This window comes from Nannospalax galili, unplaced genomic scaffold (assembly GCF_000622305.1).
Source record: "Nannospalax galili isolate Female #2095 unplaced genomic scaffold, S.galili_v1.0 scaffold633, whole genome shotgun sequence".
Taxonomy (NCBI): Eukaryota; Metazoa; Chordata; class Mammalia; order Rodentia; family Spalacidae; genus Nannospalax; species Nannospalax galili.
This window is the reverse complement of record NW_008336075.1, coordinates 5,712,031-5,733,092: the sequence shown is the minus strand read 5'-3', so window position 1 is coordinate 5,733,092 and position 21,062 is coordinate 5,712,031. Positions and strand designations below refer to the sequence as shown.

The window sequence follows — 21,062 nt, the reverse complement described above, 5'->3', positions numbered from 1 at the left end:
GCGAAAAACCTTAAGTGGGTAGGCCAGGATCCAACTGACTAGCATGATGGTTTATGGAAAATTCCTCTTTATTTGTATCCATCTGAGGTAAAGGACTCAGTTTCTTGGCTTCACTGCCAGTCAGCCTCTACAACTGGCTAATTTGCTAAAAGGTACATGGTCTCAGAAGTATTTCAACTTGTCCTACGCCATGACTTGCTTTGTTTCTCTTGATAATGCTTATCTTTAAGTGTCTTTACCAGATAATGCGGCGACAGAGGACCCTTGGAACTGCCACAGCCCACCTCCTTATGATTACAGACTTCCCCAGGAGACCCTCCGGTTGCCCACGCTTGGCTACCCGAGTTAGGCAGAGGCTAAGACTGTCACAGGCTGGCATTACCCACGCAGCTGCCCTTAATCATGACACATTTTTAGCCAAAGACAAGTAAGATGTCCCATGACAAGTACTCCTAAGACAGGACATGCACATAGCCAGGTGCATGATCCAATGACGGGCAAGGCTTGAGCAGATGGTACACAACCTAAGACAGACAAAAATGCATAAGATTAGAGGAAGGAGATAGCCATCTCTCCTCAGGGAGCCATCTATGAGGTGAGTAATCCATGAAATAAAGTCAGTCCGGCCTTAAAATAAAAATAAAAAGGGGGATATGTGGGGACCTAAAGGCCCCACCTTGCATAGGTCCGAAAGAAAGTTACTGGGGGCGAGGCCTGGCTTGCTTTGAAAGTCTGAAGAATACTTCTGCACTGCTGAGGAGTGCATGATCAGCACGTGACCTTCCTTAAGATACACCCTCGGGGGGGAGGGGGAGTTCCAGGTGCCTTTATAAGCTTTGGAATACTTGCAATAAATGAGTCTCTGCTTAAGATTCCCCGTTGCGTCTGAGTGTCCCCAGGTAATGGGAGTGGCGTGGGCTGGCAAACGGCATGCTTACTCATCCCCAATCCTCACCTCGCTGGGGGTTGCAGGTTCGAACCCCCGGCATCTGTCCATGATGCTCTTCCCCTTGTATTTTTAATATTTTGTTGACACAGGGTCTCCCTGTAGTCCTGGTTGGCCTGGAACTTGCTATGTAGACCAGGCTGGCTTTAAACTCACAGAATGCCTCCCAAGTGCTGGGATTAAAGGCACGGGCCACCACACTGGCTTATTTTTACATTTTACTTAATCAATCCATTCAACCATCCATTCATCCATCTGAGACAAAGTATCTCCCAAGTTGGCCTCTAACTCATTATATAGCTGAGAATGACCTAGAACTTCTGATTCTCCTGCTTCCACTGCCTGAGTGCTACAATTATTGGCATACATTGCTGTGGTGGTTTGAATGAAAATGTCCCCCATAGGCTCCAAATATTTGAACATTTTTGTCCCCAGATGGTGGTGCTGTTTTGGGAGGTCTTAGAAGGTGTGGCTATCCTGGTTAAGAAGCATGTTACTGGGGGTGGGCTTAGAGAGTTCTTAAGCTTTGCTGTATCTCTAGCTGCTCTCTTGTTTCCTGTGCCTGCTGGAAGATGTAGAGCTTAGCTTCTGCTCCAGCCACCTCTGCCGCCATGCCTCCCTGTTGTGATGGACTGTAATTCCCCTGAACCATAAGCTCAAACAAACTCTTCCTTCTATAAATTGCTTTGGTCAGTGATTCTATCACAGCAACAGAAAAGTGACTGCAATGTAGGGGATAGAACTCAGGGCTTTGTTCACACCAGGCAAACACTACCAATTGAACTACATCCCCAGCTCCCCCCTTGCACTTTTAAGAAAGTGTATGGAATGACTGGCTCATTGCAGAAGGAGCAGCTCTGGTTTGTGGTAAGTCACAGAAGATCTTCTCTGAGAAAAGATGGAAGCTACCTGCAGACACCAAGCACAAGCAGCTGCAGTATAAAGAACTGAGAAGTGCTTAGGGTGCTGAACACAAATCCCAGTCAGGTCTACTGTAAGTATCAGCACCCTACTTCCTTATCTGTAAAATAGGGGCATCTTATAACAAGGAAGAGCAAAGACAAAGGTACAGCAGACAGTAACTGATACTTTCTCTTAATAAACATGCTAAGCAAAGGATATGTAAACAAAAACATCAGGCTACATGAAGGTGTGCATGTTTCTCTTGAGTTCAATAAGGATCTAATGCTTTCTCCCAGGCCAGACCACACCCCTCTCTGCTGCAAGCAGATCACTCTGCTGCAGTATAATCTTCACACAGGACAAACACAGGCCTCCAACTAGGGGTTTTGCTCACCCCCACCCTTTCTTTCCTTTTTTTTCACATTTATTGATTTTTGTGCACATGCCATGGTGTGCATGTGGAAGTCAGAGGCCAAATTGCAGGTTGGTTCTCTATCATGTGTATTCTGGGGATTGAACTTCTACCCATTGGGTCATCTTGCTGACCCACCTCCCTTGCAAGTTAAACAAAGGAGCCCTGAAGCCCTGAAGACAGCATCTGGACCATCTGGGAAGCCACAACTGAGGGGAGAAGTGAGTACATACAGGGGTAAGTTGGGTGGGACCATAAGGAGCTGATCTGGGCTCTGAGGCCACATGTGCTGGTTTCAGTCATTTGGGGGCCCTGCCTAAGGTGCTGTGTTCTGTCTCATCCCCATGATTTGTAGGAGGGGCAGGGCCAGACATCTGGGCTCCCCAACAGTAGTTGGGCCCTATCTTCAGTGTATAAACACCTTCTCTATAAGCAGGGCTCTGTTGAGCAGTATTGGACCTTCTCTGCTCCGTGGGGTTGTCAAGGGAAATATTTCTGAGTCCCACAGTCACCTCATTTATCACTCATTTAACATATGCAGGGCTGGGCCACCAGTAGTTGACATACATCACTATAAAAACCTAGGGTGGGGGTTGGGGAGATGGCTTAGTTGGCTTGTGGTACAAGCATGCGGACCTGAGTTGGATTCCCAGCACCTATATAAAAAAGCTGGGCGTGGTGGTTATAATTCCAGTGCTAGTGAGGTAGAAACAGATGGATTCCTGGGGCCTGCTTGCCAGCTGGCCAGCCAACCTAGCCAAACTGGTAAACTCAAAAAACAAGGTGGGGGCTGAATAGATGGCTCAGTAATTATTGGCACTTGCTGCTCTTTCGGAGTACCTTAAAAATCAAATAAAACCCCCTTTTTTTTTTTTTGAAAACTACTACAACAACTACTACTACTACTGCTATTATTATTATTATTATTATTATTATTAATTTTTGGTCTTTTTGAGACAAGGTCTCCTGGTAGACCCAGCTGTCCTGGAACTCACTATGTAGACCAGGCTGGCCTTGAACTCACAAGAGATCCACCTGTGTGCACCATCACACCCAGCTTAATTATTATTCTAATTTTATATGTATGAGTGTGTTGCCGCCATGTATGTAGCACCCATGTTGTGCAATGCCCACAGAAGCCAGAAGAGGGCATCAGATCCCTTGGAACTATATTTATGGCTGGTTGTTCGAGAATCAAACCTGGGTCCTCTGGAAGAACAGCAAGTGTTTTTAACTACTGTGACATCTCTCCAGTCCCCAAAATGAAATTTTATAATAAAAAAACATAAAAATAGTAAACCTAAAAACAACAACAACAACAACAAAGTGATGGCACCTGAAGACTGTGGGCACCTAAAGCTGGCCTCCAGTCTCCACACACCTGTACACCTAGGTACTCATGAATGCATATACACAAAAATCTGGGTTGGCCAGCGCATAAAAGGTCTCATATTCCTTACCTCATAAGTGGTCAGGTTATGGGTCTTTATTTTCTTCTTTTTACATTTTGGCTGGAAAAATGGCAATGAACTTTAACTTTCCTGGCAAGGAGACTACATTGATAAAAATACCTGAAGTGTCTTGTGAGGTTAGGGGAAGTGGCAGTCCATCCAGTCTTGGCCCCAGGAGGGAGTGGGCAGAGTGCCACATTTGAGTAGCAGCCCTGGCATGGGCTAGGTGCTCTGTGGCAGTGCTAATATTATTATAAATGCTGCAATAATCACTACTGTTCCTGCTTAGTGCCCACAGCTTCCAGACTCCTCTTGGCCAAGCCTGTGGCCTCCCTGACCACCCCATGCCACACCAAGGTGGGCTACTTTTCATTCCAGTGACATTTTCCTGCAGAGTTCTTCCCAACGAGGCAGCAGCTGGGATCCTCCCAGAAGTTGGGTACTTACTAATGGGCCAAGATTCACTCTCCCATTTCTTAGTTTATGCTTGAGGAAACATCTCTGAATTATCAAGATCACTATTTTTCTTGTTGGTTGGCCCTTTGAACTTTTCTTGAGATGGTCTGCCATTTCTTGACATCTAGCAAAGGCTAGCAGTCTCACTTAAGGCTACTGTCCCCCATCTTTACACCTGTGGAGTTCCACACAGGAATTAAGTAGCAGTCTCTTCAGAAAGCGCATGCAGCCCTGGATCAGCATGGGTAAACACTACAGCCATGTATCTGAAGGTAGGTGTTAAGAATATTCAAGTGTATTTAAAAAAAATTATTATTTTTATTTTATGTGTATGAGTGTATTGCCTGCATGTATGTGAGTGTACCCGTGTCACACAAAGCTGCGGAGGTCAGAAGAGGGTTTTGGATTCCGTTGGAACTGGAGTTAAGGACGGTTTGTAGCCGCCATGTGGGTGCTGGGAATCGAACCTGGGTCCTCTGCATGAGCAGTCAGTGCTCTTAACCGCTGAGCCATCTTTCCAGCCCCTCAAGTGTATTTTTAAAAATATTTGCTACATAGTCTAGGCTGACCTTGAACTCTATGATGGAGTTAAAAACTCTGTGCTTGGGGCTGGAGAGATGACTCACAACAACCACCGGCAACTCCAGCTTCAAGGGATCCAACACCTTTGGTCTCAGATACCTGCACATACGTGCACATACTCACACACAGACATGCACATACTCATACACAGACATACACAGGTACACATTATTAAAAATAAAATAAATCTTTAGCTGGATGTAGTGGCACATACCTTTAATCCCAGCATTTAGGAGGCAGGGACAGGTGGATCTCTGTGAGTTTGAGGCCAGCCTGGTCTACACAGTGAGTTTGAGGCCAGACAGGACTACATAGTGAGACCCTGTCTCAAAAACAATCTTTAAAACAGCCCCTCTCCTTCAGTTATGTGAACAACATGCACCTAGAACATTCTAGCTGAAACACATGATGGCAGGTAGCCAGGTGTTGGATGTGGAGTGTGGTGGCAGCAGCAGCACTACTAGGCAGCTTGTGGAAGTTAACATGGGGAACTTGACAGAATCTGGAATCGCCTAGAAGACATGCACCACTGGGAATTTCTGTGAGAAGTGGGTTAATTGAGGTGGGAAGACCCACCCTGAACATGGGCAGCACCATTCCATGGGCTGAATGAGGAGGAGAAAGCGAGCTGAGTACCAGCTTCATCTCTCTCTGCTTCTTGACTGGAGACAATGTGACCAGCTGCCTATGCTCCTGCCGTCATGACTGTGTCCTCAAACTGAGCCTAAACAAACCTTTCCTCCCTTAAGTTGCTTTTGTCAGGTATTTTGTCACAGCATCTACAAAAGCAACTAATACACAGCCCAAAACCCAGTCTGTGAGCTGCTTGGTGCTAGAGAGCAGAGCTCAGGCCTCATCTCTCCCTACTGTCCAAGTTGCCAAAGGACAGGCAACTGAATGGGAAATACAGTCTAGTGCTGGCACTGAGCACTCTCCCCCACCTCTAAAATGCCAACCTGAAGCAGGGGTTTGGAGCTTCAGTGAGACCTGGCTCCTTTTTTGTATGCCCCCACCCAGTCCCATGTGTCACTCATGTCCTTCACTCATCCTTCAGGACTCATGTCTCCATAGAGCCCTGGGAGGCCCCATGCAATCATCTTGCTGAAACTCTTCCATTAGAGTTTCCTGAAGGCAAGATCCCACCTCAGTCATCTCTCTGTACCCTAGGCTGGGTACATCAATAGTAAGTTTGCCAAACTCACCTTCCTGTAGTATACAATGTTTTATTTTCCCTCACAGTGCACGAGTTACCTCAAGTACATTCACAATTGACTTCCATTTACATTTCACAATAAAGAAGCTAGCCTAAGAACACAAAGAGGAAGCAGACATGGACTAACCTAGTCTTGTGAAAAGGGTCATAAAATACTGGATGACTTGGTTGATACATCTAAGTGAGGAAACACTGACAGATGGCAATCAGACTTGAAGATCTCAAGAGGAAGGGAGAGTGGAAAGAACATGAATGTGATATGGAAACAGAGCAGGAATCAGGCTCTAGCCTCTGTCAGTCTTGAGAGAAGCAAGCTTATTACCTCTGGTGCCCCTTGGAGATGCAATAAGTATTCAGTTTTTCAACAGACAGCCTCATGGTAAGAATGAATTACCCTACAGTGAGCTTCTGAGAAAAAAAGACCATTTAGGGTCTGCTGAGCTGAACCCAGTCCCGGGAGAGTGTTCTTCCAGAACTGTCCAGAAATTTCATCAACTGCACCATCTGAGGATGGTGTGGAAATAAACTGCTAGAGGCTGCAAGTCAGGTTGGGCAGTTGAAGGTTCTCTCCCTGGGATGACAGAAAGTTCCAGAAGGTAGACACTGGTTTTGGCAGGGGAGGTAGGTGTTCTGACTTCACTCCCTATGCCAAGCCCTGGCTTTGGCGGGCTGCCTGCATCAGGGTGAACTTTAGGTTCTACCTGTGTTCTATGTAACATAAGAAGTGAAGATTATCAGTGTAAGCAGAGAGCAAAAGTAAACATGGGCGACAGAAGGAAAGGCGGCAACACTGCCTACCAGTCAAGGTGGCCATGGGTGCTGGGGGCATGTCTACAGGGGGCAAACTGAAAGTCAGAAGGAGCAAGCAGATTTCAGGGTCACGACTTACTTCAGAATGGAAAAATTCTGTCTGGATTCAGAGTTTGTTCCTGTCTGGTTAGAAACACAGTAACTCTTTCTCTTCAATCTTAATGACATTTCTAGCTAGGAAAAGACAGAGTCTGGCTCTATGGCCCAGGCTAGCCCTGATCTTGTGATCCTCCTGCACACCTAGCTTTTTAAGGAAATGGGATTGTGACTCAGAACACTGATGTTTGCTTAAAGATAAGGTTTCTTAATTTTAGAGCACAGAAGTTCTCGATATTTGGACTGCATGTTTGGAGATTGCCAAGTTTGATTTGGCTCTGTCTCAGATGCATCAGAACAACTGGGTGAATTTAAAAAACAAAACAAAAAATGTAGCAAACATCCAAAAACAACCATAGCTAGAACCAAAGAGCTCTTCCAGTAGGGCACCTGGAGTTTCATTTGGAAGCTGAAAAAAAGTTGGCACCACCTTCTGGGAGTGGCCAGGGAGGCCTTACAAACTGGATAGACATGAAGTCTTAATATTCTTTAATTTAATGAGGGAAAAGACTAATGCCACAGAATGGCACGGAGAGACACTGGAACTTAGAGTGGAGTGCCACTATGGGCCAACCCTTGGAATGAGTCTCATTTGACCAGGCTCAGGACCAGAGGGGGGAGGTGAGAACTCTCAGAAACCTAAGACTAAGAGACTGGTTCTGTGATCCACCAGTAAGCGGGTCTTGAAGTAAATTTCTTCCAATGCCCATGCCTCAGTCTTTCCTTATCAGAAAAATGACAGGAAGGACTAGATGGAAACCTAAATTACTTTGGATTATATAATCTTATTCATTCCAACCTGAAGAGTGTTTTACTCTGAAAAAAATGCAGATACAAAATAAGGGCTTCAAAGACCCTCAGAGGGGACTAGTCTACTTGGGCTGGAAAATGGCTCAGTAGATAAATACAGTGCTTGCTTTACTGCCAATTCTGATGGTGAAAAAACAAAACTGACTCTCGAAAATTTCCTCTGACTGCCACATGCACTGTGGCATGTATGTGCCCACACATGTATGCATCACATCCCCCTCAAAGTAATAAAAAAAAGAAAAGACTGGTCTACTCATTGGGGAGACTAAGGCGAGCAGGGTCAAAGGGTGAGGACTGGGGAGGTGCTGGTAGCCTGCTCTGTGTGTGTGTGTGTGTGTGTGTGTGTGTCTGTCTGTCTGTCTGTCTGTCTGTCTGTCTGTGAGATGCTGCATAGCAAGCTGGGCTCTTCTCTACACTCCTAACTCCACTGCCCATTTCTAAGCACTTACTGTGTTTTCTAGACTAGCACTGATGATGGCCGGCTACTCCAGCACAAATAGGGGCAGGTTTAAACCAGGCAGTACCCTGAGAATACAAAATCAGATTTTTACCTGTAAAATTCTCCCTCCTTTTCCCCCTCTCCACACTCTCCTTCTTATTTAATTTTTTTTTTTTTTTCTATTTCCGATCCAACTTCTTTTTTTGATTTTTAAAAATTTTATGTGTATGAGTGTTAATACCTGCATGTGTGTAAGTGGATCCATGTTGTGCAGTGCCCACAAAGGACAGAAGAGGGCACTGGATCCCCTGGAACTGGAATTATGAATGATTAGCCACCATATGGGTGGTGCTGGGAACTGAACACTGAAACTGGGTCCTCTGCGAGAGCAGCCAAATTTCTTTTTTTATGTGTATGAATGTATTGCCTGCATGTGTGTAAGTGCACCCGTGTCGTGCAATGCCCACGGAGGTCAGAAGAAGGTGTTGGATTCCCCTGGAACTGGAGTTATGGATCACTGTTAGCCACCATGTGGGTGGGAATTGAATCCAGGTCCTCTGCAAGAGCAGTCAGTGCTCTTAACCGCTGAGCCATCTTTCCAGCCCTGACCTTATCCTCTTTTAAAGACAGGGTCTCCCTGTGGCCCCAGCTGCCCTGGAACTATGTAGATCAGGCTGGACTTGATCACACAGAGATCTGCCTGCCTCTGCTTCCTGAGTGCTGGGATTAAAGGTGTGTGGCCTAGCCTTTTATTTGTAATTTAAAGAGATTATTCAGCTGAATTTAAATAGCCTCTTGAGTGCATTTAGAGAGATGCGGTTATATCTACTTTATGTAAAATTGAAAATACCTGACAACTATTCCATTCAAATGTAGTCTATCGTCTTTAATAGGAGAGTATAAGGGGATAGGATGTTCGGTTTCACCAGGGTCAGCTACCCCATCTCACCAATGTGCACCCCACAGGGAAGGGCACAAAGCACTCCTCTCCTGCATTACCCCAGACATCATAGCCTCAGTGACTTGTCCACAGTCACGGTCTGTAAGCAGTGTGCAAATGCAAAAGCATCTCCCTTCTGAAGTTGCAGCAGTTGATGGACAGGTTTTAGCTAAGGGGCAGGTGTAGCTCATCAGTGAAGAGGAGCTATTCTGCCCCTCAATAGCAGCAGCACCATTCAGGACTAGGGCACTGGGCTTGGCTTCTTATGACAGCCCTGTGAAGGGGGAAAGGTATCTCCCTTGACATGGAGACCATGCTGGCTTCCTAAGGGGATGCACTCCTGCAATCCCTTCAGTAGGATTCAACCTAGGTGTGCCTTCCATGTCTGCATGTCCCAGTTTGTGCTGCCCTGGTTTCTGGCTAGAGTTCACTCCCTCCTGCTCCTTGTCACTATCCCTGGCTGTCTGGCCTGACCATCTAACTAGTTCCAAGCTCCTGGTATCCCTCACTAGGAACCACACAATGACCTTTTGCTGAAACTAACTCAAGCACACCAAGAGCTTGAAGGCTGCATGTGCACATAGCCCTGCATCAGTGATACAACTCGGCAGCTAGCAGCTCAGAACTGCTAAATGACTACATTGCTGGGTTTGTTTATTAAAAAGCAAGAACTTCCAAAGGAAACAGGGCTGCTGGTCAAATCCCAAAGTTGGGCCTATGGAAAACTAGAGATTTAGAATTTAGGTTTGTTACTCAATAGCCACTGCTGTTATCTTGGAGCTGGAAGAGATAATCTCCATGTCCAGCCTGGGGCTAACAGATAAGAAAAAACAAGGTCCAGGGGGGTGCTGTGACTTCTCTGGGTCCCTGCAGTGCATTGTGACCCAGACACCCAGGCACACAGGGCTGCCACCCTACAGGCTGCACAGTGCAGGTGGCTGGTGAAGATGTGGCCAGCTGATAATTTTAATTGGCACCCGAAGGACACCAGCTACTACTCTGGCATGCCTCAGCTTTCCTCTGGCCACAGGATCTGTTCAAAGGACTGGATCAAAAACATGCACTGGCTAGGCAAGGCCAGACAGCCAGAACCAGGAAGATCATCTTTCTATTTTCAAGTAACTTTGGTCTCATTTTGCTTTTCTGATTCCTTTTAGTCATAAAATAGAAAATGTAACTGGAAAGAATTTAAAAATAAAGCCTCCAGAGACAGAATTGTTATTTAATATTTAGTTAAGAACATAATTTTGGGGCTGGAGAGATGGCTCAGTGGTTAAGAATACTGACTGTTCTTGCAGAAGACCCAGGTTCAAATCCCAGCACCCATATGGCAGCTAACAACTGTCTGTAACTCCAGTTCCAGGGGATCCAACAGCTTCTTCTGTCCTCTGCGGGCATTGCATGACACGGGTGCACTTACCTACATGCAGGTAATACATGCATACACATAAAATAAAAATTAAAAAAAAAAAGAAGAATAGAATTTCCTCAAATAAGCCACACTACCTAAAAAAGCTGGGTTCTGATATCCTAGACACCAACAATGATGGTGTGTGTTAAGAAATGTTTGGTGACAGTACTGTGACATGAATTTTTAATTTAGATTTGTGTGTGTGTATATGTGTGTGTGTCTGTCTGTCTGTCTGTACTCATGCCATGGTGCACCTGTGGAGGTCAGAGAACAACTTTCGGGAGTCAGGTCTCTCCCTCCACCATGTGGGTCCTGGGGATTGAACTCAGACTGTCAGGCTTGGCAGCAGGCACCAATACATGCTAAGCTACCTCTGCAGCCCCTTATACATTTCTAAGAAAGAGGGTCTTACCATGTTGCCCAGGTTGGCCTTGAACTTTGGGGCTCATGTGATCTTCCTGCTCCAGAAGCTGCCTGGCTAACATTTTCTTTTTTTTAGTGGGCATGTAACTGAATATTCACTAATGTGGCACAGTTTAAAAAAAAAAAAAAATCTAATGTTTGAAAAGTTTATGGAATAACTTTAAGAACTAGAGTTGGAGTTGGGCATGATGGTACATGTCTGCAATCCAAGCACTCAGAAGACTGAGGCAGGAGAATCTTGAGTTTGAGGTCAGCCTGGCTACATAGATAAACCCTGTCTGAAAACAAAAATAAACTTTCATGCAAACAATGCAAACAAAAGACTTCCCTGGCTTTATTCCTTGATTCTTACAACAGTCCTGAGTACACAGGGCTATATAAGGAGGATGGACCCTGGCAGCAGAGCAGCAAGTAACCGGTGCTAGACTGGAATTAGCTTTTCTGTCCATTCACACTCCACCCTGCCTCAGAGCCATGTCCTATTGATTCTCTTACTAAACACTCCCTTTTTACTGGTCAAAGGAGAGATGCTAAGCCAGCCCCAACAAACAGATTAAAGATGCTGAAAGGAGAAAAAGAGTTCCTGTGAATGGAGTTACCCTAACAAACAAAAATGGGCTTGAGGTTTTAAAAGGTCACCATATCAAGCTATAGCCCTTTAAGATGTTTGTTGAATGCTTACACCACCACAAAGCATAGAAACTTCACAAATGTTACAGGCACTAAAAGTCAACATTATCTACTAAAAAGACAAAAGAGGTCATGGAAGAAATGTAGGAACTATGAGAAGATTATGTCTAAGCTGACAGACACCAACTTTTAAAATAAAAGCTGTAAATCAGTGTCTAAACCCCCCTATCATACTCACTACAGAATGTGTCCCTTAGCTTGGGACTGACGGCTTGGAGATAAGATTAGAGCCTGCCTGGGGCATGTTCAGTGTGTAAGAAACACATTCTATGTTCACAGCTCTCGTAGTAAGAACTGAAGAAAGCTGACTCTGGTTCATAGGATGAGAAAATGAGTCATCTTTTCATTAGTCCTACCTTACCCATCTTGTCTAACAGCCTTTACAAAAATCTGTTCAAGTGTGGGTGCATGTGTGCCATTGTGCATGTGTGGAGGTCAGAGGACAAACTCGGGTGTCAGTCCTTGCCCTCCACCTTGAGACAGGGTTTCTCCTATGGTTTGCTGTTGGGTATGCCAGGCTGGTGGGCCTCTGAGCTTCTGGGGATCCTCTTGTCTCTGCCTCCCAACCTTTAGGGCACTGGATTCCAGACACACTACTGTATCTGGCTTTATATGGGTGTTGGGGATTTGAACTCAGGTCCTCATGCTTGTGTAGCAAGCACTTTATCCACTGAGCCATCTCTCTGGTCCTCCAATAACACTTATGATGCATTTCAGTTCCATAGCCAGAGCCATAGTGTGCCCTGGCATGGGGGACTGGCACAGGTGACAGGGGAAAATGGCTGCTGCTCCAATTTCTTTTTTTCTCTCCTTCCTTTCCTTTCTCCTCCCCCCCCCCCCTTTTTTTTTTTTTTTTTTTTTCTTTTTTAGATAAGAGTCTCCCTGTAGCTCAAGCTGGCCTGGAACTCACTATATAGATCAGGCTGGACTCAATCTCACAGAGATCTGCCTGCTTCTGTGCCCTGAGGGCTGGGATTAAAGGCGTGCATCACCATGCCTAGTGGTGTCCCAATTCCTTGGCATAGCCCTGTGTTAGCCTGCCAGGTCTCATGCTCTTCATCTCATACCAAGCCCTGGGTTTTGTTGAGGAATATGAAACCAATCATCTGGGAGGCTAGGGAGATGGCCCAGCAATTAAGAGCATGTACTGCTCTTGCAGAAGGCCTGAATTTGGTTCCCAGCACCCATGCTGGGTGGCTCACAATCATCAATAACTCCAGCTTCAGAGGTCTCCATGGGTACTGTATTCATGTGCACATACCCTCACATAACACATACATAAAATAAATTTAAAAAATATTTATTACTTTTATTTTATGTGTATGAGTGCATTGCCTGCATGTGTGTAAATGTACCTGTGTTGCACAATGCCCACAGAGGTCAGAAGAAGGTATCAGATATCCAGATACCCTGGAACTGGAGTTACGGATGGTTGTTAGCTGCCATGGGGGTGCTGGGAATTGAACCCAGGTCCTCTGCAAGAGCAGTCAGTGCTCTTACCCACTGAGCCATCTCTTTAGTCCCAAATAAATCTTTAATAATAACCATCTTCTGAGAGGATACACAGTTCCCAGAGAGGCCCCTGGGATGAGTATACATGGGAGATGCCAATCAGATAGGAAAACAGACTTTGTCTTTGTGACAGAGAAACTGGGCTTAGAAGTACCTTGAATCCTTCTCATAAGTACTGAATGTAATGATAGGAAAGCCTAATGAGACTAGAGAAAAATGATGTGTAACACTAGTATGCCAACAAGTCAGCCACCGTACAAACTGCATATGCAGTTAAAATAAAACAAATTTTTAAAAAGTTAAGGAAGAACCAGAGACTAGGAAAGGAGATATGTTGGTTAAAGAGAGAGCGAGCTAGTGGCTCAGATAAAGTCTTTGATTTGCAAGAATGCGAACCTGAGTTCAAAAAGCCTTGCTTTGCATGCCTGATGACCCGAGTTTGATCCTTGGGATCCATGGTAGAAAGAGAGAAATGACTTCTGAAAGCTATCCTCAGAATTCCGTGTGTATTTCTGTGATATGCATACACATACTTTGCATGCACGCACATGGAGACACACACACACACACACACACACACACACACACACACTTTTTAAAAAAAATAGCCAAGTTGGGGAGGTAGAGACAGGCCAATTCCTGGTGATTGCTGGCCAGCCAGCCTAGCCTATTTAGTGAGCTCCGAGCCACTGGTAAGACGGGGCTGGAGAGATGGCTCAGCTGTTAAGAGCACTGGCTGCTCCTCCAGAGGACCTAGATTTGGTTCCTAGTACCCACAGGGCAGCTAACAACAGTCTGTAACTCTAGTTCCAGGGGTTCCAACACCCTCTTCTGAGCTCTGCAGGCATTGCATGGCATGGATGCACTTATATACATGCAGGGAAAACACTCAAATACATAAAATAAAAAATAATTAAAATAAAATAGTAAGATGGTGCCTGAGGAGAAACACTTGAGACTGACCTCTTGCCTCTACATACACATATGCGCCTGCACACATGAACACATGGATGAGAGTGAGCGAGACAGAGACAGAGACAACTGAAGACTTTTCAAGAAAAAAAAAAACAAAAAAAAAACCAACCCTGCCAAACCTAAATATACAGGTACCCAAGCAGTTTCTGGCAATGTGACAGGCTGAGCTTCATGAGGAAGTGGCAGGGTGTGGAGTCAAGGTGAGCCAAAGGCATGCAAAGCAGGGAGGGGCTATCAGAGCAGTACCTCAGAACACAGAGTCCCCTGGGTACCCTCAGGTCACTGTGGCAGGAATCCCACACTGACAGAATACTGCTGAGTGTATCTGAGGCCCAAGATTTTTTCTGCCCTTTCCTTTGGGTAAGAGTCTCATACTTTCTAAGCCTCCAGTTTTGCAAGAAAACAAGGTATCACAAGAAAATAGTAAAAGTTCACTTGTGCCAGAGTTTTCAAAATGGGGGGCCCAGTTTAAAGGCAGCCTCTAGTAAGGAAGTGCTCTAACACTACTCCGGCCTAGTTCACCCTAATCTCATTCTAAGCTTGTCTTTTGCCATAAAACCAGTCACTGCCATCTATCAGGCACGTCCAAACTTTTGACATTGCCACATTTGACGGCCATCTACAAAGTACATCCTCCAGAACTGCACAATCGAGTTACAAAGAAAGACGGTCAGTGAGATGATTCTTCAAGGTAAAGGCACTTGCCTCTAAGCCTGACACCTGAGTTTGATCCCTGGGCCCCGACATGGTGGACGGAGAGATTTGATTCCTGAAAACTGTCCTCTGACCTCTATACTTACACTGTGATACACACACACACAGCTATCAAATGAATGTAATAAAATTTAAAAAAAGAAATCACAGGCTGGTGAGATGACTCAGCCAGTAAAGGTATCAAGGTTGCTGGTAAGTGGAAAGCCTTTTGTTCAAGCACGAGTGACTATCACCATCATGTCACCAGGCCAGGTTTTAGAAACTCAAGATATTTGTTGGTAACACACCTAGTGCCTATGTATATATGTGCTGTGTGGGACCAGCAATGAGAGAGAGAGGCCCAGGAGCAAGAGGCTGACCCTGCTGATGGAAAAGGAGCCCCACATTGCAGAGCACCCCCTCTAAATGGAGATCTGAGGAGGCCTAAGCAGTCACTGCCCAAGTGGCCAGATATTGGCCAGGAGCAAAACTACCCTTAGGGTATCTTTTCTTTTTTCTTTCTTTTTTCCTCAGAGTTAAGAACTGCTCCACCCCTACCTCTGAGTATGCTCACAAGAGGCATATAGAGCCAAGAGGGTGCATTAGACAAGCAGTCATGGGGTCACACACACTCTGCCATCTTGAGTCTGTTCCAGTTTTAAATCTACTACTACTCTGGTTTCTACAGTGCCTGTTGATAGAGATTGCTACTAGATTCATTTTTTTGCGTGCATGTGTGCATGCATGAGAGAGAGAGAGAGAGAGAGAGAGAGAGAGAGAGAGAGAGATATTGTGTGTCAGTACATGATTGGAAGACAGAGGTCAATCTTAGGTGTTACTTCTCAGGAGTTGTCCATCTTGTTTCGTTTTTTGTTGTTGTTCTTTTTTTTAAATTTTGTGAAGATTTCTTTATTTTGTGTATAAGTGTTTGCCTGCATGTATGTGTATGTACCACATGTGTGCCTAATGCCACAGAGGCCAGAAGAGGGTGTTGGATTCCCTGGAACAGGAGTTATAGATGGTTGTGAGTCACCATGTGGGTTCTTGGGAACCAAAGCCAGGTCCTCCGCAAAAGCAGTCAGTGCTCTTAATTGCTGAGCCATCTGCTCTCCAGCCCCACTTTATTTTGTTTTGTTTTGTTTTGTTTTGTTTTTGGTCTTTTTGAGACAGGGTCTCCCTGTAGCTCCAGCTGTCCTGGAACTCACTATGCACACCAGGCTGGCCTTCAACTCACAGAGATCTGCCTGCCTGCCTCTGCCTCCCAAGTGCCTGCGCCACCACGCCTGGCACTTATTTGTTCATTTTTGAGATGGGGTCTTTAACTTTTACCTGGAGCATGGTGAGTAGGCTAGGCTGGCTGGCCAGCAATTCCAGGGATCTGCCCATCTTTTCCTCCTTGGCGCTAGGATTACTGTTTTATGTACATGGGCTCTGAGAATTGATCAGGTCCTCATTCTTACATGGCAGACACTTTATTGAATGAGCCATGTCCCCCATCCTGAACTCACTTTTTGAAGACAGGTTTCTGCATTCTGTAGGCTGCTAGCCTCTCCAAGGACTGGGAAGCCACAGGCACTCAACATGTCAACAGGCAAGTGGCCACTGGCTGCTGAGAGCCCACCACTAAGGGAACATGCACAAGGCAGAGAGACCTATCCTGCCTGCTCCCCAGGAGGCTCAACTGAGGCACTGGGGCCTGGGAGTCACAGAGGTGTTCTGTAAGCTTCTGGCTCATGATGATGAAGTAGTAAGTTTACCTGTATAATCCAGGTCAAGTTAGAAGAAAAAAGACTCAGAAGCTTGAATATTCATTCCTGGTCTTCTCCCCAAAACCCTCACTGCTCCCCATCCCTAAGAAGGCCCATCTGATACCTCTGGCCATAGGCCTCACTTACCTCCTTATGGGAGTCTTTGTGGGCTTCTAGAGTCTTCATGATCGTCAGCTCGGCATAGTTTTTGAATCTGGCTGGCTGGTTTCTCAGAATTTCCCGTAAAACTCTCAATGCCAGTGCTCGAATGGAATGCTGAGTATGAGAGGAAAAAGACCATCATCAAATAGTACACAACCCTTGTCCATATACACAGCAAGCATGGGACCACAGGTGAAGTACCGTTTTAGGAGTTGTGGCCTCTTGCAGGTCCCTCTATATGGATCACAGTTTTTCAATGTGGGTTCTCTAGATGGTTCCAAAAGGGCAGGCACTGAGGGATGCTGACACCCTCAGGGCTTAGCACCTGCAGGGCTGTCAAGGCTTCTAGAATGAGCCTTGCACTGGAGATGAAATGACAATGGCATGCCTAAATTCACAGTCAGTTCCCTGGGCTTTTCAGATTTGCTGAAACGTGGGAACAGGTGTCATTCTTCTTGTGAAAGGTGCCTGAGGGCAAGCCCAAAACATCAACCTTTTCATGGACAGGGCCTTCCAGGCTGTGAACTCACTGAGGTCAACTGGAGACCTGTGGCTATTCCTGACTTTCTGGGTGATGAGATCACCCATGCGACAGGCTTCAAGCTGTAAAGGCCCAAGTCATGTGCCTGGAGGAAAGCCATCCCAAACAGATGCCTAATCTCAAGAAAAGAGAGTAGAGTTTACTGCAAACTGAGCGAAGAAGCACATCCTGATCCCCTGTCACTCAGCTGTGCTCTATGCAAACTCACACACGATGCACCTGCCCTCTGCATGACATCATCGCATCTCCCCCAGAGTCCTGTCAAGTATAACTGTCTCCACAGGCAATACTATGAAGAAAAGTTAGCGCAGACCATTTTTTTGTTCTGTTTTGTTTTTTGAGGCAGGGTCTCCCTTAGTCCCAGCTGGCCTGGAACTTACTATGTAGACTAGGCTGGCCTTAATGTCACAGAGATTCACCTGCCTCTGCCTCTAGAGTACTGGGATTAAAGATATACACCCCCATACCTGGCTAGTGCAGACCTTTAATTATCTTTTTTGTATCTTTACTTACCCTTAAACTGAACCTTTAATCCTAAGCACTAGAAAACAATTGGAAGGCAGTATTCATTGCCCTCTCCCTCCCCAACTCTCCACCATAAATGACCACCGTGATCCTGGGTCTGGCCTGTGACCTCATCTGTGCTAGTTTCCTGGAGCTCCTCCCAGCCCTGTCCCCTAGCTCTTCACTACAGGTATTTTATTACTGTTTCTGCTAGCTCACACAAAATCAGCAAGGAAGGATGGACTATTATTTCTACAATTTAACCCCAGTGGTTCCCAGTGTTTATTCCTGACTGTGTGCAAGGGACCTGTACCATAGGTGGGAGAAGGCAGGACTTTGACTAGACCACTGTCCCTGATTAGGCCTGCTACCAATGCCTGATCAATCACATTCAATGACCCAGCAAGAAGGTTATTTTTACAATTATTAGTACACTTTGAGAATCAGTCATTTGGCCCACTAATAGTAGTGAACCAAGATGAAATTTCATAGAATGCAACATTTAATAGGGTCTTTAAAAACAATAAAGGTTGGACTGATGAGATGGCTCAGCCAGTCAGGATGCTTGAGACAAAGCTAAATCACGGTGGAATGAGAGAACCGACTCCTGCAAATTGTCCTCTGACCTCCACACACTTGAATGTGCCCACAAGCACACTCACACACAAATAAATGTTACAAAACATTAAAAAAAAATAAACTTCTCGATTTCTTTATTTCACATGAAATAAAAATGAAACACGTGAAGTTGTGGCCTGAAAGGCTACCTTCTCTGCTAATGGAGTTCTGGGGAATTCTGTGTTAAAGTAACTAGTGCTGGCTGCACACCCAGTTACAGGGAGGCCCAGACTGGCACATGTAAGCCTGGATGTGGTCTGTTGCAGATAAAAACATTACCAGGCTGGCAAGTGCTCAGAAACCATGTGGAAACTGGACAGATACAAGTCTTGAGGTAAGCCAGCAGCGTAGCCCACAAAGGCAAGCCGAAGCCAACCCTGACCAGGAAGGGCATCATAAACCCGCCACGTGGAAGGGTCACAGTGCCTACGTCTTTGTCTCCGAGTGTCTCCAGCAGCAGCAGCAGGATGGTCTTGAAGTGTTCCTCCCACACGCCCAGGCTGTCCTCCCTGGTGATCTTGAGCAGTTCCAGCAGGGCGCCTTTCCGTTCCTCCACACGTTCATTATGGTTGGACAGCTCTTTCAGCAGGTCAGCCACCAGGTCCGAGTGGTCAATGGGCACTGGGGAGACACAGGCACATGACACCTTAGGAGATGCTGGCCACAGTGCTCCTGCCTTGCTCTTTCCCACCACAACTGAGTGACAGATCCTGTGCTTTTCCCATTCTGCGCTGCTTGGCTGCCCAGGCTCCCCTTTGCACCCCCAGACCCTCTCACTGTGAGAGCAGAGGTCCAGACCCGCTGTCCAGGACTAGTATCTTGATTCTGATATTACTTACCATTTTTTTCCTTCAAATTTCACACAAAGAGGAAAAAAATACTACTGCCTTCCAAAGCCCTTTGTGACTGTCTTTAAACTTTGTTCCACTACCACAGTTTGAATTGGGCTTTCTACTGGAACAGCCTCTTGCCTGTAGGAGACCCACTCCAGTGCAAACACTTGTTGGGGACCCCTGTTGTGTAAAGTAGAAGTCCCTTCATGTCCGGATAGCCCATGGGCTCAGCTTCAAATGCAGGGACTCCTTTTTCAACAGAGTGCTTTTCTGGCATCTTCCTGACTCGTCTTTTGAAGTGCCCACCACAGATGCCCTACCATAAACATAGCCTCCGGCTTTGTTACTACCAGCCTTTCCTGTGTGATTTTCAGGGAGATTGGCAGCATGGCAGGAGCCCACTTCCATATGTAAATAAGGGCATCCCACAAAGTACTTATCAGCTAAGGCTTTTACCACTGCCCCCACAGTTTAAGTTTCCTGGTTTTCCCTCAATAATTGAAGCTGAGTCACCAAAACTTGGAGCCGAGCAGAGTCACTGAATAAAGGCTGTACCACTGAGACTGAGCTGAGTCCTGTGTCTTACTGCCCACGATCCAGCCTTCCTGGAGAGAGCTGTCTCTTCGTAAGCCGACTCACGGACACCTAGCTTTAGCCGCCCCGCTCCTTCCCGCGTGATCCAGCGGCCGGTGGATTTCGCATCTTGAGGAAGTGCAAGAGTGAAATTAGAGACCCACAGAGAAGCAGCGGAGAAGCAGGGACCCGCCAGAGAGCCAGCAATGCAGACATGCTGTGGGACCCGCCGCCGCCTCAGCACCCCAGGGGCGGACAGTGACGTGGTGCGTGAACAGACCCGCCCCTCCAGGGTGCACGCAGGGGACTGGTGCCATGGTAGTAGCTGGTGCCCCAAGATCCCTGCGCACCCCATATCTGGCGCCCAACATGAGAGCCTCTGAACCCCATGCCAGCGAACAAAATTAGGGTGGAACCCGGCCGGGCAAGCCCCGGCAGCAGAGACCCACAGAGAAGCGGCGGACAGCGATGCGGTGCGCGACCAGACCCGCCGCTCCAGGGTGCACGCAGGGGACCGGTGCCACGAGATCCCCGTGCGCCCCATAAACACTGGTTTAAGGCCCTCTCACTATCACCTCTGACTAACATCTGCTCCTTTCTTGGATGTGTAGAGCTTCACCCACACAGCATCAGATGCCAATGAAAGTGTCTAGACTGTTCAGAGCCTGGAAAGTTCGCTCACCTTCACTAGCAGTTACCAGCAGGGACTTGAACCACATTGTCAGGGACCTGAACCATACCAACCATTTCAAAGGCATATCCTTTCTTTGCCATGCTCACTTAAGAGCTCTCAACTCTGAGCTCTTTAAACAGGGAACATGGAAAATCAACTGTGGAGACAAATCATTACAAGTGCTCTCAGGGCCCATTTGCATATTTCTTTAGCTTCTGAGATTAGGGAGCAAGTACATAGGGAAGTTCAAAATGCCGAAGAATGCTTGGTTTCCCTGGCTGTCCCACTTTTCTGCTTAAGCCTTTCAGTACACAGGCGGTGGATAATAACTGATGCTCTGATCTCTGTTCAAGATCAACAGTGGATGAGTAAATGATGAACCAACTCTAGGCCCATTTGCATATTTCTTTAGCTTCTGAGATTAGGGAGCAAGTACATAGGGAAGTTCAAAATGCCGAAGAATGCTTGGTTTCCCTGGCTGTCCCACTTTTCTGCTTAAGCCTTTCAGTACACAGGCGGTGGATAATAACTGATGCTCTGATCTCTGTTCAAGATCAACAGTGGATGAGTAAATGATGAACCAACTCTACAAGCAAAGGAAAAAAAAAAAAAAAAAACCCCTTTCCCCCAAAAAGAAGGGAATAAAGA

General features: G+C 46.2%; 1 protein-coding gene across 1 annotated transcript in view; it reads right to left on the bottom strand.

Moving 5' to 3' along the window:
* Clasp1 (cytoplasmic linker associated protein 1) overlaps positions 1 to 21,062 on the bottom strand; it is a 289,328-nt gene that overhangs the window by 14,740 nt on the left and 253,526 nt on the right. The window contains exons 39-40 of the mRNA XM_029562400.1: positions 18,766 to 18,956; positions 16,658 to 16,786 (exon numbers count right to left, since the gene is read on the bottom strand). Of these exons, the coding sequence (XP_029418260.1) occupies positions 16,658 to 16,786; positions 18,766 to 18,956 (320 nt within the window). The remainder of the gene's footprint in view (positions 1 to 16,657; positions 16,787 to 18,765; positions 18,957 to 21,062) is intronic.